Here is a 26,371-nt window from a genome sequence, read left to right as displayed (position 1 = left end):
AAACAAACAAGTAAATAAAGGCTTTGGGCAAGAGTTGAAGCAAAGCATTGCTTGAGCCAGTTACTACTCTCAAAACGACGCCCCATAGTTTTATACCCTTGCTGTCGCTGTTTCTTACAGTGTGCTCCTGCAGAACCCTCACCATGAACTGGTAACAAACACACAAAATGAGCTCATACTACATGGGATAAGGTTTATACACCCCAAGTTCCACCAAAAGAGAAGTTTTAATAGGCACCCTGGTGACAGTAAAGAAAAAAAGGGGGAAGGCTGTAGGTGGAAGTATCTGTGAAACTTTTATTCTGTGGGTAGCACTGTCGCCTCACAGCAAGAAGGTCCTGTGTTCGATCCCCAGGTGGGGCGGTCCAGGTTCTTTCTGTGTGGAGTTTGCATGTTCTCCCCGTGTCCGCGTGGGTTTCCTCCGGGTGCTCCGGTCTCCTCCCACAGTCCAAAGACATGCAAGTAAGGTGAATTGGAGATACTAAATTGTCCATGACTGTGTTCGATATAACCTTGTGTGAACTGATTAACCCTGTGTGAAGATAAACTACCGTTCCTGTCATGAATGTAACCAAAGTGTAAAAACATGATGTTAAAATCCTAATAAATAAACAAAATAAACAAACTAGCACCACCTAGACACACTATGACCAAGAGGTGGAAATACAGATCGGACAGGATTCCCATTCATCTTAGGGCAATACACACATTTACTCACTTACTTACTTGCAACTAGGGGCAGTTTGGAGTAGCTATTTATTTCTACAGGCATGTTTTTAGGAAGTGAGAGGCAAGATCAAATCCCAGGGAGCAGCACCCTTTCTACCAGCTGGGCCATTTTTCATTTTTCTTATTTTATTATTACTTAAAAAAAATTAAAAATACGATATGAGAGTGCAATAATTGTGTCCAACAAGTGTCCATGGGCCAATGACATGATTGCGTGCTCATATGTATATACGTATATACTGTATACATTTATATTTTGGAATATTATATATACACAAATTCGTGCAATCATGTCATTGCCCCATGGACAATATACACCAACGAGGCATAACGTTATGACCACTGACAGATGAAGTGAATAACACTGATTATCTCTTCATCACGCCACCTGTTAGTAGGTGGGATATATTAGAGTGAAGTGAACATTTTATCCTCAAATTTGATGTGTTAGAAGCAGGAAAAATTAGCAAGCGTAAGGATTTGAGCGAGTCTGACAAGGGCCAAATTGTGATGGCTAGACGACTCGGTCACAGCGTCTCCAAAACTGCAGCTCTTGTTGGGTGTTCCTGGTCTGCAGTGGTCAGTATCTATCAAACTGCAATGCACTTTGTATTCTGACACCTTTCTATTAAAACCAGCATTATCTTCTTCAGCAATTTGAGCTACAGTAGCTCGTCTGTTGGATCGGATCACACGGGCCAGCCTTCGCTCCCCACGTGCATCATTGAGCCTAAGTATTGTTGTAGACCATGTACACCCTTTCATGGAAACGTTATTCCCTGATGGCTGTGGCCTCTTTCAGCAGGATTATGCGCCCTGCCACAAAGCAAAAATGGTTCAGGAATGGTCTCGACGTCCAAATTCCTCAGATCTCAATCCAATCGAGCATCTGTGGGATGTGCTGGACAAACAAGTCTGATCCATGAAGGCCCCACCTCGCAACTTACAGGAGTTAAAGGATCTGCTGCTAACATCTTGGTGTCAGATACCACAGCACACCTTCAGGGGCCTCAACGGGTCAGAGCTGTTTTGGCAGCAAAAGGGGGACCAACACAATATTAGAAAGGTGGTCATAATGTTATGCCTCATCAGTGTATATATTACTGCATTTATATACTGTACATTGCTGCATACGGACACAAAAGGCTTTTTCAAGAATTAAACACTGGTAAAACACTAACATCTAATTTATCTTACCTTGTAATTTAAATGCATAGCTGGGCAAATTTTCTGTTTAATTTGCCTTCCTCATGTTGAACCATATGTTTCATTTCTATCTTGTCATTGTGCATTAAATTTTGCTCAACTGGGTTATCTTTTGTGTGTGTCTCATCCTTCCTTCATGGTTTTCCCCACAGGCTCACTGGCATGAATTTGCCATCACCTGTTATCAGCAGCAAGAATTGGCTGCGGCTACATTTTACATCTGACAGCAACCATCGACGGGAAGGATTTAGTGCCCAGTACCAAGGTAAGTCTGGGAAAGAGGGGTTCTTTTTGGGCTCACACATGGGGAACAGGGCAGAGGTTGATCACACATTATTTGGCAATTAATACCTGTAATTTGGCGGTTACACATTTGAAAAAAAAAAACCCCATTTGCTTGTTTTGGCAGTGGCCAACCTCTCCTGGTGTGTTATGCATGTAACAATGCTAGATTTAACACACATGCTTGTCTTGTGCATTAGAACATTGCACATTACATGCTATCCTAATTAATACCATGGATATATTTCACACCTTTGCCTGTTTTGGGTAGTGGGCGAATGCATATCATCTGGCGTGTTAAATCATTTACTGGAACAGCATTGGTTATACTAAACAGTGAGCGACTGCATACCACCAGCAATGCTTTGGCTATAAAATGTCTAAATGCAACAACTCTTTGTACTGGGAGAGCCTGGCAGGACCTGCCATGCTATACACAAAATTTGGCTAAATGTAATAATTCCACCCGTCTTGGGTAGTGAGTTAGTGCACAGTTAGTGGGACAGTGGTAGTCTAGTGCGTAGAGCTTTGGGCTATCATTCGAAAGGTTGAGAGTTTGAATCCTGGCTCTGCAATGCCTCGGCCCTTAACCCTCTCTGCTCCAGGGGTGTTGTACAATGGCTGACCCTGCGCTTTGACCCCAGCTTCCAAACAAGTTGGTTTATGCAAAGAATGAATTTCATTGTACTGTACACCTGTATATGTATGAAAAAGGGAAGTTGTAGCCTAGTGGTTAGGGTACTGGACTAGTAATCAAAAGGTTGCTGGTTCAAACCCCACCACTGCCAGGTTGCCCCTGTTAGGCCCTTGAGCAAGGCACCTAACCTGAAATTGCTTAGACAATATTCTGTCACAGTACTGTAAGTCGCTTTGGATAAAAACATCTGCCAAATGCCGAAAATGTAAATGTAAATATGACAAATAAAGGCATTCTATTTCTATTCATTCTACTTACACACATATGCAAATCTTCTGCTTTAAAAGGGTAACAATAATGATTTAAACGAAACATGAAAGCACTGGGAAGATTTACATCTTTTATCAACAGTATACAAACATCATTTGCCTTCTCATTATTGAATCTTTTAACTTTATTAAAGCCCACTGATGGAAAAATGCCACACAGAGATGGAAAAATGCCACACAGAGAAAACAATTCAAAATCAATCATATTCATAATTGAAGTTTTTCTGGCAGCAATTACAGCTTCAAGTCTTGTGTATCTAAATTTGAGTTTTTGCAATTTTTCATGATCGATCCTCTAAATCTTTGTCAGAATTTTTGGCAAGCATCTGTGAACTGCCACCTTTAGGTCTCCCTATAGATGTTTTGCCACTCAAGGACATTCAGAGACTTGCTCCGAGACTTGCTCTGCTTGTTTTATGTTTAAAGATGACCTGTTGTACAAGTCTGAGTTTGCTTGTACTCTGGGCCAGGTTTTCTTGAAGGTTTTTCCTGTTTTTGGATGCATTTGTACGTCCCTCAATTCTTAAGTCTTCCTGTTAATGTTTCAACATAGGGAAGGTATTTGCCAGGTGATCTGCAGTGCATAAATTTGCCAGAAAGTTACATTTTTATTTTATCAGACCAGATTGCTGGAGTCCTTTACATATCATACATTCAAACGCTAAGCAAACTGTCATGTGCCTTTTCCTAACAGAGGCTTTTGTATGTCGGCTATACTGAGTGCTGCAGATATGGTTGGCAATCCAACAGGTTCCTCTATATCTTTACAGAACTTTGGGTGCCCATTTTAAGTGTCCATTGGGTCCTTTTTTCATATTCCTTACTGCCAAAGGGCTTTTTAAAGATTCAAGGCTGTGCCAAGCTTCTTCCTTTTCAAAATTATTGGAGTCACTATGGTCCTGAGAACCCTCAAAGCCTCAGATATTTAATAGACTTGCTTTGATCTATACATTGCCATAATTTAATTGTGCAGATTTACAGACTTGGACTTTACAGCTTGTTTTTTTAGGATTTTTTTCCCCTTTAGTCCCAAGTTTGTGCCTTACCAAACTATGTCCAATAAATTCAAATTAAAGCAAACAGGATTCTCTTAAAGCAAACACAAATGCCACAGCAAAGTCTATGAATATGATTTTTTTTTAATGAACTCAAAACCAATTTTCACCTCATTATTATGGGTCACCGAGTGTACACATAAGTAAAATGGCAGAAATACACAACATCAATGCAAGAAGCCAATGGGTCTTAATGTATATTCTGAATTCAGTGTGTGTGTCCATGTATCCTTTGGGGCCGATTTATTATGAAAAACACTCACATTCAGCTCACTGAGTATACACCAAAGCAATATGAAGACCAGATCATGAGAATAAGCTCTTTTTCTTTGCAGCCCACACCCTTATGGACAAACTTTCAACTTGATTTTAAAATGTGTATGTGAGAAACTGCGCCCATTGTAATTTAGCAATCCAACCAATTGGAGAGTTGTGCCCTGCTTTGCATCCTATTTTGGCCGGCAGCCTGTCATTCTCTTAATGACAGTCACGTGTGACTCATGAGCGCTGATGTGCTCATGGAATGGATTCTGCACCAGGTGGTGCAGAAAGTTTTCTTCACTCTCCTCTTTCTGAGAACTTGGTTTATCATGAGCGGCTAGCTTGTTATATCATGGCATCCAATTCTCAATCTGTCCACTTTTCTCTGTAGCAGGTAGCAGACATAATATTTTGCTCTGTTATTTATTTTTCACTTTGTATTTATTAATTGGGAAATTTATTATTTGGAATTCTACCTATTTAGTTCATGGCTTTGTAGCCACAGTATCATTGATCTTGGGGGCAGCACGGTCGCCGCACAGCAAATAGGTCCTGGGTTCGATCCCCAGGTGGGGCGGTCCGGGTCCATTCTGTGTGGAGTTTCTCCCCGTGTCTGTGTGGGTTTTCTCCGGGTGCTCCGGTTTCCTCCCACAGTCCAAAGACATGCAAGTGAAGTAAATTAGAGATACAAAATTGTCCATGACTGTGTTCGATATAACCTTGTGTGACCTAATGAACCTTGTGTAATGAGTAACTACCGTTCCTGTCATGAATGTAACCAAAGTGTAAAACATGACATTAAAATCCTAATAAACAAACAAACAAACATTGATCTTGGATTGACAAGCTGCACAATGTCAGTCTAGGTGTGTGGGAAAGCACACCCTTGCACGCTCTGAGGCTGAGACGTGTTTGCCTGTTATCTTTGTTACACCTATTCAGTAAAAAGAGCATTTGTGAGGTCAGGTCAAAAAGGCCTTCAACATTCCAATCAATTCCAAAGGTGTCCAACAGGACACAAAAGGACCTCCACCACACCACATCAAAATAATTAAACCAAGTCTTTATGTTTGTTTGTTTATTAGGATTTTAACGTCATGTTTTACACTGGTTACATTCATGACAGGACTGGTAGTTTCTCATTACACAAGGTTTATCATTTCACACAAGGTTATATCAAACACAGTTATGGACAATTTAGTATCTCCAATTCACCTCAGTTGCATGTCTTTGGACTGTGGGAGGAAACCGGAGCTCCCGGAGTAAACCCACACAGACAAGGAGAGAACATGCAAACTACACACAGAAAGGATCCAGACCTGGGGATTGAACCGAGGACCTTCTTGCTGTGAAGCGACAGTGCTACCCACTTAGCCACTGTGCCGCCCAAACCATGTCTTTATAGACGTTGCCTTAAGCAAAAGGGTTAAAATGGAAGAATATTTATTAATTACATAATTGATTTCATACACTTGTTAGCAATGGGTTTGGTGGAAACCATTAATTATGTTTACTTACTTTTGGCCCTATAGCTTGGGAACAAAAAATATATAGAAAAAGCCATTTCTGTGGTGTCACACATGATGCCAGGTGAATGGTTCATTAAGTGTTTCTATCATTGGGTTTATTTTAATATGTCAGCAGTTGAACATCTCACCAAGAAAAGTTTACTGTCTATAAATAATGCAGCTTTGACTAACTGTGTGCAATATGGAGACAAATTAGCTCATTAACCTTGTGCAAGTTACTCACCTACCTGCAATGGTATGAAGCTTCATTGCTAACATGCAATGTTTGAGTGTTTTCATGTGCACACAGATGCTGCAGAGAAGACAGGCTTACGGTCTAGGTTAATTACATTGTATGTATATTTATGAATGAATACTGGGAATGAATACTGATATATATACAGTGTATCACAAAAGTGAGTACACCCCTCACATTTCTGCAGATATTTAAGTATATCTTTTCATGGGACAACACTGACAAAATGACACTTTGACACAATGAAAAGTAGTCTGTGTGCAGCTTATATAACAGTGTAAATTTATTCTTCCCTCAAAATAACTCAATATACAGCCATTAATGTCTAAACCACCGGCAACAAAAGTGAGTACACCCCTTAGTGAAAGTTCCTGAAGTGACAATATTTTGTGTGGCCACCATTATTTCCCAGAACTGCCTTAACTCTCCTGGGCATGGAGTTTACCAGAGCTTCACAGGTTGCCACTGGAATGCTTTTCCACTCCTCCATGACGACATCACGGAGCTGGCGGATATTCGAGACTTTGCGCTCCTCCACCTTCCGCTTGAGGATGCCCCAAAGATGTTCTATTGGGTTTAGGTCTGGAGACATGCTTGGCCAGTCCATCACCTTTACCCTCAGCCTCTTCAATAAAGCAGTGGTCGTCTTAGAGGTGTGTTTGGGGTAATTATCATGCTGGAACACTGCCCTGCGACCCAGTTTCCGGAGGGAGGGGATCATGCTCTGCTTCAGTATTTCACAGTACATATTGGAGTTCATGTGTCCCTCAATGAAATGTAACTCCCCAACACCTGCTGCACTCATGCAGCACCAGACCATGGCATTCCCACCACCATGCTTGACTGTAGGCATGACACACTTATCTTTGTACTCCTCACCTGATTGCCGCCACACATGCTTGAGACCATCTGAACCAAACAAATTAATCTTGGTCTCATCAGACCATAGGACATGGTTCCAGTAATCCATGTCCTTTGTTGACATGTCTCCAGCAAACTGTTTGCGGGCTTTCTTGTGTAGAGACTTCAGAAGAGGCTTTCTTCTGGGGTGACAGCCATGCAGACCAATTTGATGTAGTGTGCGGCGTATGGTCTGAGCACTGACAGGCTGACCCCCCACCGTTTCAATCTCTGCAGCAATGCTGACAGCACTCCTGCGCCTATCTTTCAAAGACAGCAGTTGGATGTGACGCTGAGCACGTGCACTCAGCTTCTTTGGACGACCAACGCGAGGTCTGTTCTGAGTGGACCCTGCTCTTTTAAAACGCTGGATGATCTTGGCCACTGTGCTGCAGCTCAGTTTCAGGGTGTTGGCAATCTTCTTGCAGCCTTGGCCATCTTCATGTAGCGCAACAATTCGTCTTTTAAGATCCTCAGAGAGTTCTTTGCCATGAGGTGCCATGTTGGAACTTTCAGTGACCAGTATGAGAGAGTGTGAGAGCTGTACTACTAAATTGAACACACCTGCTCCCTATGCACACCTGAGACCTAGTAACACTAACAAATCACATGACATTTTAGAGGGAAAAGGACAAGCAGTGCTCAATTTGGACATTTAGGGGTGTAGTCTCTTAGGGGTGTACTCACTTTTGTTGCCGGTGGTTTAGACATTAATGGCTGTATATTGAGTTATTTTGAGGGAAGAATAAATTTACACTGTTATATAAGCTGCACACAGACTACTTTTCATTGTGTCAAAGTGTCATTTTGTCAGTGTTGTCCCATGAAAAGATATACTTAAATATCTGCAGAAATGTGAGGGGTGTACTCACTTTTGTGATACACTGTATATATATATTAGTTTTTATTTTATATATATCAGTTTTCATTTTATATATATCAAGTTTCATTTTATATATCGAGTTTCATTCTATATATATCATTTTCATTATATATATATACTGTATATATACAGTATATATACAGTGTATCACAAAAGTTAGTACACCCCTCACATTTCTGCAGATATTTAAGTATATCTTTTCATGGGACAACACTGACAAAATGACACTTTGACACAATGAAAAGTAGTCTGTGTGCAGCTTATATAACAGTGTAAATTTATTCTTCCCTCAAAATAACTCAATATACAGCCATTAATGTCTAAACCACCGGCAACAAAAGTGAGTACACCCCTAAGAGACTACACCCCTAAATGTCCAAATTGAGCACTGCTTGTCATTTTCCCTCCAAAATGTCATGTGATTTGTTAGTGTTACTAGGTCTCAGGTGTGCATAGGGAGCAGGTGTGTTCAATTTAGTAGTACAGCTCTCACACTCTCTCATACTGGTCACTGAAAGTTCCAACATGGCACCTCATGGCAAAGAACTCTCTGAGGATCTTAAAAGACGAATTGTTGCGCTACATGAAGATGGCCAAGGCTACAAGAAGATTGCCAACACCCTGAAACTGGGCTGCAGCACAGTGGCCAAGATCATCCAGCGTTTTAAAAGAGCAGGGTCCACTCAGAACAGACCTCGCGTTGGTCGTCCAAAGAAGCTGAGTGCACGTGCTCAGCGTCACATCCAACTGCTGTCTTTGAAAGATAGGCGCAGGAGTGCTGTCAGCATTGCTGCAGAGATTGAAAAGGTGGGGGGTCAGCCTGTCAGTGCTCAGACCATACGCCGCACACTACATCAAATTGGTCTGCATGGCTGTCACCCCAGAAGGAAGCCTCTTCTGAAGTCTCTACACAAGAAAGCCCGCAAACAGTTTGCTGAAGACATGTCAACAAAGGACATGGATTACTGGAACCATGTCCTATGGTCTGATGAGACCAAGATTAATTTGTTTGGTTCAGATGGTCTCAAGCATGTGTGGCAGCAATCAGGTGAGGAGTACAAAGATAAGTGTGTCATGCCTACAGTCAAGCATGGTGGTGGGAATGCCATGGTCTGGGGCTGCATGAGTGCAGCAGGTGTTGGGGAGTTACATTTCATTGAGGGACACATGAACTCCAATATGTACTGTGAAATACTGAAGCAGAGCATGATCCCCTCCCTCCGGAAACTGGGTCACAGGGCAGTGTTCCAGCATGATAATGACCCCAAACACACCTCTAAGACGACCGCTGCTTTATTGAAGAGGCTGAGGGTAAAGGTGATGGACTGGCCAAGCATGTCTCCAGACCTAAACCCAATAGAACATCTTTGGGGCATCCTCAAGCGGAAGGTGGAGGAGCGCAAAGTCTCGAATATCCGCCAGCTCCGTGACGTCGTCATGGAGGAGTGGAAAAGCATTCCAGTGGCAACCTGTGAAGTTCTGGTAAACTCCATGCCCATGAGAGTTAAGGCAGTTCTGGGAAATAATGGTGGCCACACAAAATATTGACACTTCAGGAACTTTCACTAAGGGGTGTACTCACTTTTGTTGCCGGTGGTTTAGACATTAATGGCTGTATATTGAGTTATTTTGAGGGAAGAATAAATTTACACTGTTATATAAGCTGCACACAGACTACTTTTCATTGTGTCAAAGTGTCATTTTGTCAGTGTTGTCCCATGAAAAGATATACTTAAATATCTGCAGAAATGTGAGGGGTGTACTCACTTTTGTGATACACTGTATATCGAGTTTCATTCCATATACAGTGTATCACAAAAGTGAGTACACCTCTCACATTTCTGCAAATATTTTATTATATCTTTTCATGGGACAACACTATAGAAATAAAACTTGGATATAACTTAGAGTAGTCAGTGTACAGCTTGTATAGCAGTGTAGATTTACTGTCTTCTGAAAATAACTCAACACACAGCCATTAATGTCTAAATAGCTGGCAACATAAGTGAGTACACCCCACAGTGAACATGTCCAAATTGTGCCCAAAGTGTCAATATTTTGTGTGACCACCATTATTATCCAGCACTGCCTTAACCCTCCTGGGCATGGTATTCACCAGAGCTGCACAGGTTGCTACTGGAATCCTCTTCCACTCCTCCATGATGACATCACGGAGCTGGTGGATGTTAGACACCTTGAACTCCTCCACCTTCCACTTGAGGATGCGCCACAGGTGCTCAATTTGGTTTAGTCCATCACCTTTACCTTCAGCTTCCTCAGCAAGGCAGTTGTCATCTTGGAGGTTGTGTTTGGGGTCGTTATCCTGTTGGAAAACTGCCATGAGGCCCAGTTTTCGAAGGGAGGGGATCATGCTCTGTTTCAGAATGTCACAGTACATGTTGGAATTCATGTTTCCCTCAATGAACTGCAGCTCCCCAGTGCCAGCAACACTCATGCAGCCCAAGACCATGATGCTACCACCACCATGCTTGACTGTAGGCAAGATACAGTTGTCTTGGTACTTCTCACCAGGGTGCCGCCACACATGCTGGACACCATCTGAGCCAAACAAGTTTATCTTGGTCTCGTCAGACCACAGGGCATTCCAGTAATCCATGTTCTTGGACTGCTTGTCTTCAGCAAACTGTTTGCGGGCTTTCTTGTGCGTCAGCTTCCTTCTGGGATGACGACCATGCAGACCGAGTTGATGCAGTGTGCGGCGTATGGTCTGAGCACTGACAGGCTGACCTCCCACGTCTTCAACCTCTGCAGCAATGCTGGCAGCACTCATGTGTCTATTTTTTAAAGCCAACCTCTGGATATGACGCCGAACACGTGGACTCAACTTCTTTGGTCGACCCTGGCGAAGCCTGTTCCGAGTGGAACCTGTCCTGGAAAACCGCTGTATGACCTTGGCCACCATGCTGCAGCTCAGTTTCAGGGTGTTAGCAATCTTCTTATAGCCCAGGCCATCTTTGTGGAGAGCAACAATTCTATTTCTCACATCCTCAGAGAGTTCTTTGCCATGAGGTGCCATGTTGAATATCCAGTGGCCAGTATGAGAGAATTGTACCCAAAACACCAAATTTAACAGCCCTGCTCCCCATTTACACCTGGGACCTTGACACATGACACCAGGGAGGGACAACGACACATTTGGGCACAATTTGGACATGTTCACTGTGGGGTGTACTCACTTATGTTGCCAGCTATTTAGACATTAATGGCTGTGTGTTGAGTTATTTTCAGAAGACAGTAAATCTACACTGCTATACAAGCTGTACACTGACTACTCTAAGTTATATCCAAGTTTCATGTCTATAGTGTTGTCCCATGAAAAGATATAATGAAATATTTGCAGAAATGTGAGGGGTGTACTCACTTTTGTGATACACTGTATATCAGTGTTTGCTATATATTTCCTGTTTGGCTTGCCATAATATCTATATATAAGTGTTATTTTGCTAAAAAAAATTATCCAGTGTTTTTAGGACATCAACTAAATAGTTCACGTGCTATTCTGGTGGGCATGTTAATGAACAAGAGTGAACCTGAAGCTACACTACCCTGCTACCCTAAGCAGGGTGCTAACTGCATAAATGGATGATAATGCAATGATCATTTTACATTTCTGTTCCCTTCCCTCCACAGTGAAGAAGGCCATTGAGCTGAAATCCAGAGGAGTGAAAATGCTTCCGAACAAGGACACAAGCCACAAAAATGCTGTCTGTAAGTACAATTTCAGCGCTCTATCTAGGCCTCTTGTGCATCTATATTAAGGTGCATTAAAGGGCCATAGCACTCTTCTTCTCAATGAGCCACTCAGAAAAACTGATATTGTTCAACCAAATCTGTTGGTTGTCTACCACAGGCTTTACCTTTTAGTACAGTCAAGTGGGCAAATACAAGTCCTTTTCAAAAGCGTCATTTTTTTGTTTTATTTAACCATCCTAGGACTTGTTTTGATGTGTGTTTTGGGTCATCTGGAACACCATCTAATGCTTTTAAGTTGTGCTAGTTGTAGTAGTCTTTGTTCATTATCCCTGCACCAGTTGTTCTGACAGTATAATACTATACTAAATTACTAACGTGCTTGACTGGGCACATTGGTTTAGTGGGTAGCACTAGTGGGTAGCAAGAGGGTCCTGGGTTTGATTTCAAGGTGGAGCAGTCAGGGTCCTTTTTGTGTAAAGTTCTCATGTTATTCCCGTGTCTGTGTGGGTTTCCAATTAGGAAGAAGCTTCAAAAGCTTCAATGAGGCTTCATCTGCCCATCACTACATGAAACATTAACCTAAACAAACCTAAACCCTAAACTAACAGGCTAACATAAAACATTAACAAGACTAAAGCTAGACAAGAGTTTTAACCATGAGCATTAGCATGAGCCAACGGACAAGGGCAAACAGAGAATCTAACCAAAATAGTCCCCACTGGAGGACCCACAGCTGCCCTCTTAAATCCCTGTGGGTGATTAGCAGGGGACCAATCAAAAAAGGGGGGTTGGCTCCAGACTGAGAGTGCTCCCGGAGAGAGGGGCGTGGCACCTTACACACTGAACATGCTCCGGGAGCATAGAGGGGCTGAATTCGTGACACTTAATAAAAAGAGTCAAATCTGCTTGCATATTATACAACTAAGAAGTCAGGTTTCCTGCTTCCAACACTAGTGTACAAACTTCTAAATATTAAATGGGCTTAATTCAGGGTAAAAAGAATTTATTTACTAGTCTTGTGAAACAGTGGGCCTTAGGATGTGCATATCATAAATATTTTTTCTTACTGATACTCTAACAATGCTTTATTTAGTGTTCACTTGTGTCATTTGGTTGCTCTTAAAGAGCAATCAAGATAAAGTACTGTCAGTTGAGTTCCTGTAGCACCTTAAATATAAGTCCGTTTGCTCTTGCATGAAATTAAATGTATTAAATGAGTTGTTTAGACTGTGAGGGCAGCAGCTTTAAATGATTGGCACAAAATGATTTAAGAATTTATGGTATTTCATTATGAAAAAATAGAAGTATAGAGAGAGAGTGTGTGGGGAAGAAGGTAAGGTCTATTTCTGCACTCTGTGCCTGAAGGTGAATCCGTAAGATGACCTAATGTGATTTTGGCCAGCAAATGAACCCAGGCTGTGTCACAAAGTGATGCAGTGTTGAAGGTGAGAACACAAACATGCCAGGGTTTAGGAGAGCCACAGAATAGTAAATAATGTGACAGACATTCACTATGACCTTTCTTTCTTTTTTTCTCCCTCCAGTCCCTTTCTTTTTTCTCATTTACCTACACATCATCTATTTCTTTATCTTATGGAAATAGCCTCCAGCCTCTGATCACTAAAACTCTGTAACCATGACAAGAATAGATCTTACATCTACAAATGCAATCCACCAAAGCCCAGAGAAGCACCTTCCTCAGTCCATGGAAGACACTTTAATTTTGCAGATCAGTGTGTTTGTTGTGTTCTGCTGGCTTTTAGGTTGTTTTAATTTCTAGAGGTCCCTGTGGAAGCCCCTTATGCTTGGAAATAATGTTGTTCCTTTTTCTTTTCTCAGTGCTGAACACCATTATGCAAAACAGCCCATTCTATTAGGCATTTCTAACAGGTGGTGGAACATTTTAGCATTTCCCCAATGAAGCATTGCATTCGGAAACAAAGCAAACCAATGCAAATCAGGTATAAAAACTGGTGGGCTCCTGCTGCAATTTTCTTATATGGTTTCATTTTATAGCCAACAGAGGGAAATTTTATTTGATTAAAACTAATGACCCTGATCTTATAAATCATAAGGCAAAGATTTAGTGTAATGAATATTTAGTCGAGAATGTGTCCTGGGTCACTGCAGAGGTTTTTTTCATGGTCCTGTTAAACACATTAAGCTGAAATGTCTTAGTAACTACACCTCAGGACTTGGTCTGATTTGCAAAGAATAGAAGGATACAGTTTGCAAGTATGTATTTGGTGGGGGTGTTAATAATTTGGCTCAGAAATGTGATTGTGTGTATGCAAGTATGTATTTGGCGGAGGTTTTACTGCTTTTGCTTTTGTGTGTATTTGGTAGAAGAGTAACACAATCACATATCTGAACAAAATTATTGAATGTATTTATAAATGAAGTGAATATTTCACTCATTATAGAGAGTGTAAGTATATGGGGTAAATAATATTGATGAGGTATGTAATTGAAAGTAAGCATATATGTGTAATATCAGTGTGTTTGTGATGAATGGAAGTAAATGGAAGTAAACGGGGGCCAGTGATAGCTTGGTGGTTAAGGTACTGGACTAGTAAGCAGAAGGTTGCTGGTTCAAGCCCCGCCACCACCAAGTTGCCACTGTTAGGTCCCTGAGCAAGGCCCTTAACCCTCAATTGCTCATCGTGTTCCGCTCATTGTGTAAGTCGCTTTGGATAAAATTTTAAATTTTCTGCTAAATGCTGAAAATGTAAATGTAAATGTAAATGGGAGAAGCAAACAAAAAACAAAGGAATGCGGGTCAGTATAGCTGTGCATTAGTGCTTGTTGGATTGCACTGAAGAACTGCATGCGGTTTGGTGACTTGAGCATTGGGCTTGGGCATTGATTAAAAGGCAATGGGAGTGGATGGAAGGGATAAGGGATGAAAAAAGTACAAGAGTTCAGGTCAGTGTCTGTGGATTAGAGCTTGATCAACTGCACTGAAGGTGTAAATTAATTTTGGTGGCTGTCGGGTAAAGGAAAGAGATTTCGGTTGGAGGGAAAATAAATGGAGTAAATGGGAGAAAAGAGAGATGAGGAAAAAGTGGAGGAATAAACATGGTTGTGTTAAAATGAAGGCCTGCAATGGGTATATCCATAACAATATATATATATACTGATCAGCCATAACATTAAAACCACCTCCTTGTTTTTATACTCACTGTCCATTTCATCAGCTCCACTTACCATATAGAAGCATTTTGTAGTTCTACAATTACTGACTGTAGTCCATCTGTTTCTCTACATACTTTTTAGCCTGCTTTCACCCTGTTCTTCAATGGTCAGGACTCTCCCAGGACCACTACAGAGCAGGTATTATTTGGGTGGTGGATCATTCTCAGCACTGCAGTGAAACTGACATGGTGGTGGTGTGTTAGTGTGTGTTGTGCTGGTATGAGTGGATCAGACACAGCAGCGCTGATGAAGTTTTTAAACACTTCACTGTCACTGCTGGACTGAGAGTAGTCCACCAACCAAAAATATATCCAGCCAGCAGCGCCCCATGGGCAGCGTCCTGTTACCACTGATGAAGGTCTAGAAGATGATCAACTCAAACAGCAGCAATAGATGAGCGATCGTCTCTGACTTTACATCTACAAGGTGGACCAACTAGGTAGGAGTTTCTAATAGAGTGGACAGTGAGTGGACACGGCATTTAAAAACTCCAGCAGCGCTGCTGTGTCTGATCCACTCATACCAGCAAAACACACACTAACACACCACCACCATGTCCTGTCACTGCAGTGCTGAAAATGATCCACGACCTTAATACCCGCTCTGTAGTGGTCCTGACCATTGAAGAACAGGGTAAAAGCAGGCTAAAAAGGTATGTAGAGAAACAGATGGACTACAATCAGTAATTGTAGAATTAAAAAGTGCTTCTATATGGTAAGTGGAGCTGATAAAATGGACAGTGAGTGTAGAAACAAAAAGGTGATCAGTGTATATACAGTGTATCACAAAAGTGAGTACACCCCTCACATTTCTGCAAATATTTCATTATATCTTTTCATGGGACAACACTATAGACATGAAACTTGGATATAACTTAGAGTAGTCAGTGTACAGCTTGTATAGCAGTGTAGATTTACTGTCTTCTGAAAATAACTCAACACACAGCCATTAATGTCTAAATAGCTGGCAACATAAGTGAGTACACCCCACAGTGAACATGTCCAAATTGTGCCCAAATGTGTCGTTGTCCCTCCCTGGTGTCATGTGTCAAGGTCCCAGGTGTAAATGGGGAGCAGGGCTGTTAAATTTGGTGTTTTGGGTACAATTCTCTCATACTGGCCACTGGATATTCAACATGGCACCTCATGGCAAAGAACTCTCTGAGGATGTGGCCTGGGCTATAAGAAGATTGCTAACACCCTGAAACTGAGCTACAGCATGGTGGCCAAGGTCATACAGCGGTTTTCCAGGACAGGTTCCACTCGGAACAGGCTTCGCCAGGGTCGACCAAAGAAGTTGAGTCCACGTGTTCGGCGTCATATCCAGAGGTTGGCTTTAAAAAATAGACACATGAGTGCTGCCAGCATTGCTTCAGAGGTTGAAGACGTGGGAGGTCAGCCTGTCAGTGCTCAGACCATACGCCGCACACTGCATCAACTCGGTCTGCATGATCGTCATCCCAGAAGGAAGCTGACGCACAAGAAAGCCCGCAAACAGTTTGCTGAAGACAAGCAGTCCAAGAACATGGATTACTGGAATGCCCTGTGGTCTGACGAGACCAAGATAAACTTGTTTGGCTCAGATGGTGTCCAGCATGTGTGGCGGCGCCCTGGTGAGAAGTACCAAGACAACTGTATCTTGCCTACAGTCAAGCATGGTGGTGGTAGCATCATGGTCTTGGGCTGCATGAGTGTTGCTGGCACTGGGGAGCTGCAGTTCATTGAGGGAAACATGAATTCCAACATGTACTGTGACATTCTGAAACAGAGCATGATCCCCTCCCTTCGAAAACTGTGATGCTGGTGGAGGAAAACGTTTCCTGACTCGCTTCTCCAAAACACCCCAAAGTGGCTCAATAATATTTAGATCTGGTGACTGTGCAGGCCATGGGAGATGTTCAACTTCACTTTCATGTTCATCAAACCAATCTTTCACCAGTCTTGCTTTGTGTATTGGTGCATTGTCATCCTGATACACGGCACCGCCTTCAGGATACAATGTTTGAACCATTGGATGCACATTGTCCTCCAGAATGGTTCGGTAGTCCTTGGCAGTGACGCGCCCATCTAGCACAAGTATTGGGCCAAGGGAATGCCATGATATGGCAGCCCAAACCATCACTGATCCACCCCCATGCTTCACTCTGGGCATGCAACAGTCTGGGTGGTACGCTTCTTTGGGGCTTCTCCACACCGTAACTCTCCCGGATGTGGGGAAAACAGTAAAGGTGGACTCATCAGAGAACAATACATGTTTCACATTGTCCACAGCCCAAGATTTGCGCTCCTTGCACCATTGAAACCGACGTTTGGCATTGGCACGAGTGACCAAAGGTTTGGCTATAGCAGCCCGGCCGTGTATATTGACCCTGTGGAGCTCCTGACGGACAGTTCTGGTGGAAACAGGAGAGTTGAGGTGCACATTTAATTCTGCCGTGATTTGAGCAGCCATGGTTTTATGTTTTTTGGATACAATCCGGGTTAGCACCCGAACATCCCTTTCAGACAGCTTCCTCTTGCGTCCACAGTTAATCCTGTTGGATGTGGTTTGTCCTTCTTGGTGGTATGCTGACATTACCCTGGATACCGTGGCTCTTGATACATCACAAAGACTTGCTGTCTTGGTCACAGATGCGCCAGCAAGACGTGCACCAACAATTTGTCCTCTTTTGAACTCTGGTATGTCACCCATAATGTTGTGTGCATTGCAATATTTTGAGCAAAACTGTGCTCTTACCCTGCTAATTGAACCTTCACACTCTGCTCTTACTGGTGCAATGTGCAATTAATGAAGATTGGCCACCAGACTGGTCCAATTTAGCCATGAAACCTCCCACACTAAAATGACAGGTGTTTCAGTTTCATTGTCCAACCCCTGTATATGGTACCATTAATGGGAAGAGTTCAACAGTTAATTCTTAAAATGGAAGAATAACACAAATATTTCTTCCGTAGTCAAAATGCTAAATTTGTAATATACTATATCAACTAGAGATCTGTGAATGCTACAACCACACAGTTGCCCTTCACATGTCCTTTACATTAGCTACAGCAATATACAGCTACAGCAGTCGATCTGTAGCTCAGCTACTCAGCTTAAATATTATTATTACAATAAATGCTGTCATGTCTACTCTGACTTCAGGCGACCATATGAGTCCTTAGGCATTTTAATGACTTCTTTATTGTTCCTTTAATTGTCTATATCCATCTTGTCGCTGGCTGTTCTTTCTCAAGAGTTCAAGAGTTCAAGAGTAAAAAGATGGATGGCTGTTCTCTTTATCGTTTACCTTCAACTCATCCAAGCATAACTGCTTTTCTCAACTGGTTCTTCTTAGAATGTACCCAAAATAAGAGAGCTTCAGTTTGGTTATTTAAGCTTTTAAGGAGAGATAGTTGACAAAGTGTGTTCGCGTGATCGTATAGGCGTCCTAATCCTGTCCATTTTAGTTCATTGATCCCAGGAATGTTGATGTGTAAGTGATCCATTTCCATTTTCACAACTTCCAGCTTGCCATGAGTAATACTTCAAACACTTCTAAATGTGATTTTGTATTTGCAATTTTAAATTCTTATCTCGTTGTCAACCTCAGCAACTACCTCAGCAACTAGCCGCATCATGCACATAAACTGTACTCAAAGGAATCCTTGGCTCTTCCTCAGCAAACAGTTAAGTGCCTTCCGCCCAGCTTCTGGCACTATACCAACAGTCATAGCAGTTATATACATAATGGGGTGGCACAGTGGTGCAGTGGAGATCACTGTAGCCTCACAGCTAGAAGGTCATGGGTTTGATTCTCATGTGGCATGGTTAGGGTCCTTTCTGTGTGGCCTGTGATGGTGTTTGACAGTGAACTTGAATTCATGTTTAATCTGTAACTAGCTGTCCTGTCATAAATGTAACCAAAGTGCAAAACATGACGTTAAAATCTTTTTAAATTTTTCCACGATAATTAACATGTACTGTATATTGGTACTGTTATAAAAAAATACACACTGTTAATATTATCCACTTCTTAACTTTCAAATGTTGCTTTTATTATTATTATTTCTTCAAGTTATTAACAATATTGTGCCATTTCCTCTCCTTCCTCTCTATTGCAGTGAGCCAGGGTGGATTAGCTGTAGACGTATGTCCAGATCCAGGCATTCCAGAGAATGGCAAATGGATTGGCTCCAGCTTCCAGTAGGTCCTTCTTCTGCTTCTCTTATCTACTGTACTTGTCCTGGGTGATGGAAGCTGCATGGCACTATTAGAATTAAGAGCAGCCCTGCTGTTTGACATTATGTGGTTTGATCCACTATCAGCAGCACTAAAGACATAAAGTCAAAGCAGCTCAATAGATCTTGAGCTCCACTGGGAGAGAATGCCTTGGTAAAGCTCAGGGCCATGTCACTGTTACTCTAGATTCAGTAGGGATCAAGCCCTGTACCAGGAACTATATTTTAACATCAGCTGTACTTATAACAAACTAATAATAAAAAAATGCTTTTTACATTCATTAATGGCTTAATTAATTAACATTACTAATGCTACTATAGCTGCTAAAAGCAATTATAGTACAAACGGTGTTATGTTGAATAGAAGACAATGATACTGATGATAAGCAGGTTCATGGTTACTATTTAAAATTATTTGACAGAAATTATGGAATCAAAGTAATGGTGCATAAATAGTTAATTTATTAAAACATTGGTTATTATAATAGTTTTTTGTAAAATCATCAAGTGCATCATGCCATGACATTATTATTATTATTATTATTATTATTATTATTATTATTGCTATTATTATTATTATTACTGTTATTATTATTATTGCTATTATTATTATTATTATTATTATTATTATTATTATTATTATTATTATTATTATTATCGTTATTATATTATTATTATTATCATCATCATTATTATTATTATTGCTATTATTATTATTATTATTATTATCATCATTATTATTATTATTGCTATTATTATTATTATTGTTATTATTGCTATTATTAATATTACTATTATTATTATCATTATCATCATCATTATTATTATTGTTATTATTGCTATTATTATTATTAGTATTATCATTATCATTATTATTATTGTTGTTGTTGTTGCTGTTGTTGTTATTATTATTTTAATTTGAATTTTTACCCTCCAAACACTCCAGTGTGGGAGCCAGCATCCAGTTCTCCTGTGATGACAGCTATGTGCTGCAGGGATCAAAGAGCATCACTTGCCAGAGAGTGACAGAGACCCTGGCCGCCTGGAGTGACCACAGGCCGATCTGTCGGAGTGAGTGTGAATGCAGCCCTGAGCTGACACTTTTTGTAAAGATGCTGTCAAGTCTTATTAAGTGAGATGTGCAGCACATACCAGTGAGGAGACAATCTGTGCAATCCATTGTTTCAGCCATGGTAGCATCTGGCATCATAAAGTTACAGCTTCAGATTTATTGGAACCTTTGGGAAAAAAAATCTGATAAAAAACACAATACAAAATGTGGGGAAGTAGCTTCAATTCAAACTGTAAAGATTGGGAGAAGCTAACATTTGAACCCAAGTAAATAGTCTAATGCAGTAAAGCCTTTCAAATATATTTTACACCAAAATTATTATTAATATTAATGAAAATCGGAGCCCCAAAAAAATGCTAAAACATCTCAGACCTCCATTATGTCAAACTCTCTTTAAGATGTTTGTCTAGGCAGTATTTTTGTCTCACCGGACCACAGAATCCTGTTGCGTTTAAAGTTTCAGTAGCTTGTAGAGAACTGTGAATAACAATCCTCTGACATGCCATTCAAAAAAGTTAGCAACAAGAAAGTGTTGAATGTAGTTTAGAAGATTTGCTGACCACAAAATGCTGATGGGTGATTTAATACTACTTTAGTTTTGTTCAAACGGTAAATATAGGCATGTTGGATGTGAATTAAAAAAATAAACATAGTCTTTCATACATGATATACATTATATATAATATACATTTCCCCATAAAAAGGGAAAAACCTCTTATAACAACCAGGGTGGCAGGCTTTGGCTGGTCAGTTGTATTTGGCTAGCTCTAAATCCTGTGTCACACCACAAAAAGAACAGCCTGAGTTTGATTCCCCAGCCGGACAGTTAGTGTGATGGACTGGCAACCTGTCCAGGGTGTTTCCTGCCTTTCGCCCAATGCATTGGACTCACAGCAACCCTGACTATGATTATAAAGTGGTGAAACAGACATTAAATGAATAAATCCAGTAAGTCAGCCTCTTATTTTTTACAGACATTTTACAGTCAACCTTAATCTCAGTGACATTAAATGTATTTTATTTATTTTATTTTAAATGCACACAAAAACAAAACATTAATTTGTCATATAATGACATCAACTAAGCATCATGTCTAATGTAGTAAATCACAAGCATTTAAGACTCGGCATACTGGCCCATACTTACTTAGAACCAAAGACGGCAAAATCCTTAAACCCTATTTCCTGCAGTACGATTTATCACTAAGCAATCCACACTGACATGGCATAAGGACAAGTGCATAAGTGTGTTTTACTGTGTTCAGTTCTTATCATACTTTTATAACCCCAACTGTAAAACATGGTGAAGGTGGAATTATTTGTGTAGCTTACTCAAAACATTAAACACTTAAGTACATTGAGTAATTTTAAATAATAATTTCAGTGCTGCTGTCTACAATCTGCAGTGAAATTTAATAAATTAAATAAAAAAGTCATCTGGAAACACATTTAGTGACCTGAACTTAACCTAATTAAGATTTTGTGGTAGGATCAAAAGATTGCTATTCATGAAAGAAATCCCTTCATTATGTACTGTTACTAAAGGTTGAATGACAGCTACATATAATAAAACTGCTTTTAAAGAAAGTTCCTGCAGCTAAAATCCAAGGGTGTAGGCATTCATTCATTCATGTCTGTTTTTTATTATATTTTCTTTATGCATTTCTCCCCTTTTTCTCCTTTTTAGCGCGTCCAATTGCCCGATTGCCTCATGCTTCCTCTCCACCAATGCGATCCCTGCTCTGATTGAGGAGAACGAAGCTAGCCCACACCCCCTCCGACACGTGGGCAGCAAGCCGTATGCATCTTATCACCTAGACTTTGACGAGTGCAGTGCAGCTCAGCGTTGTGTACGGAGAGACACACTCTGAGAGCACTCTTTTCTCATCTCTGTGCAGGCGCCAACAATCAGCCAGCAGAGGTCGTAATTGCACCAGTCATGAGAGAGAGAGACCCCATCCGGCTTATTCCCGCCCATATCTGAACAACAGGTCAATCGTTGTTCATGTGGCCACTCAGCCTTAGCCGGCAGGCAGAGCTGAGATTCGATACGATGTATTCGAGATCCCAGCTCTGGTTCCAGCGTGTGTTTTTACCGCAGCGTCAACTGAGCGGCTGATTCATGTCTGTTTTACCTTGGTCAGGGTCCCTGTGAGTCTGATTCATTGGGCTTAAGACAGGACACACCCAGGACAGGTCCGGGGTCGGCATGATGCCTCTTTATTAAGATTTTCCTGGTCAGATTGCTCAGTAATGTAATGATTTCAGGTTATTTTAAATAGTTTTAAACTACAGTCTTAGTCTTTCTAAACAAACTAATACAAAATTAGGCACAATTATACATTTACCTTAAAACCATTCCCTTCTTATACAAAATAATTTATAGTACAAAATAAATGCACTTGTTTTAGCTGATGGTCTGTAACCTCATATAATAAATAAATTTGAGCCTGTGGCAGATTTTTGGAGGGTAATCACTTTTGTTTTCATTCTACATTCTATATTCCAAGCCACCAATTTAGTGAAATAATTAGAAATGATGTTTGCTTTAATTACCGTCTGTCATTTCTAACTCTGATCCAGAGTACGTCTCCCTGCATTCTAAAAATGTGCTAACCTGGGACAAAATCTGCATCTAAATGAACAGTTTCAGGTTCAGTCAGTGTTTTGCTTACTTTAGGAAACATTTCTGATTAAACTGTGGAGAATTGATGAGTCTACAATCTGTACATCTGCACTATGATGTGCTGAATTTGACCTTACCTTAGACATTCAAACATATGTCATTCAAGAGTCAAGAGAGGCTTTATTGTCATTTCAGCTTTATACAAGTACATAATGAAACGAAACAATGTTCCTCCAGGATCAGGGTGCAACATAGAACAAAAAGTGCAACACAATACAGTACACAGTGCAGATAAACAACAGTACAATAAATACGAAAAGGCCTACAATAAATACAAAAGACATTTAATCTAAAAGTAATTAAGTGAGACAAGACTAGGGGCAAGTGTTGGTCAGTACATGGTACAGCGTAAAGGATGGGTGAGGTAGACAACATATTCTGATATGCAGTTAGCAGCATAGGGTATTTATAACAGCGGAGATATAAAAAGAATAAGGTGCAAAAAATGCAAGAACTTGTGCAAATTGCAATATTGTGCAAAGATGCAAGTATTACAGTCACAGTAGTACAATACAGTAGTTGTATGTATTGAAGTTGTCAGAGTCCAGCGAGTCCAGTGTGTGCATGTGCAAGGGCGTATGTGAGTGAGTGTACGAGTGTGTGTGTTCTGTGTGCATGTGCGTGTGTGGGCGTGAGTGAGTGTATGTGTGTATATATGATGTGACTGCTTTTGTGCCAGTGTATGTGTGCAGTTAAGTGTGTGTGTATGTATGTTAGTTTATGTGTGTGAATGTACGTGTGTGTGAGCATGCATATGTATGCGCCTGTTTGTGTGACAGAATCTAAGTGTGTTGGTGTATGTATGTCTATGTACAAGTGTTTGTGGATTTATGTATGTGAGTGTGTATATACAGTGTATCACAAAAGTGAGTACACCCCTCACATTTCTGCAAATATTTAATTATATCTTTTCATGGGACAACACTATAGACATGAAACTTGGATATAACTTAGAGTAGTCAGTGTACAGCTTGTATAGCAGTGTAGATTTACTGTCTTCTGAAAATAACTCAACACACAGCCATTAATGTCTAAATGGCTGGCAACATAAGTGAGTACACCCCACAGTGAACATGTCCAAATTGTGCCCAAATGTGTCGTTGTCCCTCCCTGGTGTCATGTGTCAAGGTCCCAGGTGTAAATGGGGAGCAGGGCTGTTAAATTTGGTGTTTTGGGTACAATTCTCTCATGCTGGCCACTGGATATTCAACATGGCACCTCATGGCAAAGAACTCTCTGAGGATGTGAGAAATAGAATTGTTGCTCTCCACAAAGATGGCCTGGGCTATAAGAAGATTGCTAACACCCTGAAACTGAGCTACAGCATGGTGGCCAAGGTCATACAGCGGTTTTCCAGGACAGGTTCCACTCGGAACAGGCTTCGCCAGGGTCGACCAAAGAAGTTGAGTCCACGTGTTCGGCGTCATATCCAGAGGTTGGCTTTAAAAAATAGACACATGAGTGCTGCCAGCATTGCTGCAGAGGTTGAAGACGTGGGAGGTCAGCCTGTCAGTGCTCAGACCATACGCCGCACACTGCATCAACTCGGTCTGCATGGTCGTCATCCCAGAAGGAAGCTGACGCACAAGAAAGCCCGCAAACAGTTTGCTGAAGACAAGCAGTCCAAGAACATGGATTACTGGAATGCCCTGTGGTCTGACGAGACCAAGATAAACTTGTTTGGCTCAGATGGTGTCCAGCATGTGTGGCGGCGCCCTGGTGAGAAGTACCAAGACAACTGTATCTTGCCTACAGTCAAGCATGGTGGTGGTAGCATCATGGTCTTGGGCTGCATGAGTGTTGCCGGCACTGGGGAGCTGCAGTTCATTGAGGGAAACATGAATTCCAACATGTACTGTGACATTCTGAAACAGAGCATGATCCCCTCCCTTCGAAAACTGGGCCTCATGGCAGTTTTCCAACAGGATAACGACCCCAAACACAACCTCCAAGATGACAACTGCCTTGCTGAGGAAGCTGAAGGTAAAGGTGATGGACTAAACCCAATTGAGCACCTGTGGCGCATCCTCAAGTGGAAGGTGGAGGAGTTCAAGGTGTCTAACATCCACCAGCTCCGTGATGTCATCATGGAGGAGTGGAAGAGGATTCCAGTAGCAACCTGTGCAGCTCTGGTGAATTCCATGCCCAGGAGGGTTAAGGCAGTGCTGGATAATAATGGTGGTCACACAAAATATTGACACTTTGGGCACAATTTGGACATGTTCACTGTGGGGTGTACTCACTTATGTTGCCAGCCATTTAGACATTAATGGCTGTGTGTTGAGTTATTTTCAGAAGACAGTAAATCTACACTGCTATACAAGTTGTACACTGACTACTCTAAGTTATATCCAAGTTTTATGTCTATAGTGTTGTCCCATGAAAAGATATAATGAAATATTTGCAGAAATGTGAGGGGTGTACTCACTTTTGTGATACACTGTACACTGCCTGGCCAAAAAAAAGGTCACACACTCTAATATTTGGTTGGACCGCCTTTAGCTTTGATTACGGCACGCATTCGCTGTGGCATTATTTCCACAAGCTTCTGCAATGTCACAACATTTATTTCTGTCCAGAGTTGCATAAATTTTTCCCCAAGATCTTGTATTGATGATGGGAGATTTGGACCACTGTGCAAAGTCTTCTCCAGCACATCCCAAAGATTCTCAATGGGGTTCAGGTCTGGACTCTGTGGTGGCCAATCCATGTGTGAAAATGATGTCTCATGCTCCCTGAACCACTCTTTCACAATTTGAGCCCGATGAATCCTGGCATTGTCATCTTGGAATATACCCGTGCCATCAGGGAAGAAAAAATCCATTGATGGAATAACCTGGTCATTCAGTATATTCAGGTAGTCAGCTGACCTCATTCTTTGGGGACCTAGCGTTGCTGAACCTAGACCTGACCGACTGCAGCAACCCCAGATCATAGCACTGCCCCCACAGGCTTGTACGGTAGGCACTAGGCATGATGGGTGCATCACCTCAGCCGCCTCTCTTCTTACCCTGATGCGCCCATCACTCTGAAACAGGGTAAATCTGGACTCATCAGACCTCATGACCTTCTTCCATTGCTCCAGAGTCCAATCTTTATGCTCCCTAGCAAATTGAAGCCGTTTTTGCCGGTTAGCCTCACTGACAAGTGGTTTTCTTAAGGCTACACAGCTGTTTAGTCCCAATCCCTTGAGTTCCCTCCGCATTGTGCATGTGGAAATGCTTTTACTTTCACTATTAAACATATCCCTGAGTTCTACTGTAGTTTTTCTACCATTTGATTTCACCAAACATTTAAGTGATCGCCGATCATGATCATTCAAGAGTTTTTCGAAGAGGATGTTTCCCCACTGTCCTTCCACTTTTTAATAATGCGTTGGACAGTTCTTAACCCGATTTTAGTAGTTTCAGCAATCTCCTTAGATGTTTTCTCTGCTTGA

At 41.3% G+C, this 26,371-nt stretch overlaps 1 protein-coding gene across 1 annotated transcript in view; it reads left to right on the top strand.

The window, feature by feature from the left end:
• The window catches only part of LOC134315046 (CUB and sushi domain-containing protein 1-like), a 739,302-nt gene that overhangs the window by 433,582 nt on the left and 279,349 nt on the right, over positions 1–26,371 (top strand). The window contains exons 6-9 of the mRNA XM_062995960.1: positions 2,088–2,200; positions 11,698–11,775; positions 19,059–19,140; positions 20,122–20,246. Of these exons, the coding sequence (XP_062852030.1) occupies positions 2,088–2,200; positions 11,698–11,775; positions 19,059–19,140; positions 20,122–20,246 (398 nt within the window). The remainder of the gene's footprint in view (positions 1–2,087; positions 2,201–11,697; positions 11,776–19,058; positions 19,141–20,121; positions 20,247–26,371) is intronic.

The sequence above is a fragment of the Trichomycterus rosablanca genome, chromosome 5 (genome assembly GCF_030014385.1).
Source record: "Trichomycterus rosablanca isolate fTriRos1 chromosome 5, fTriRos1.hap1, whole genome shotgun sequence".
NCBI classification, from domain to species: domain Eukaryota; kingdom Metazoa; phylum Chordata; class Actinopteri; order Siluriformes; family Trichomycteridae; genus Trichomycterus; species Trichomycterus rosablanca.
This window is presented reverse-complemented; position numbering and strand designations above follow the sequence as displayed.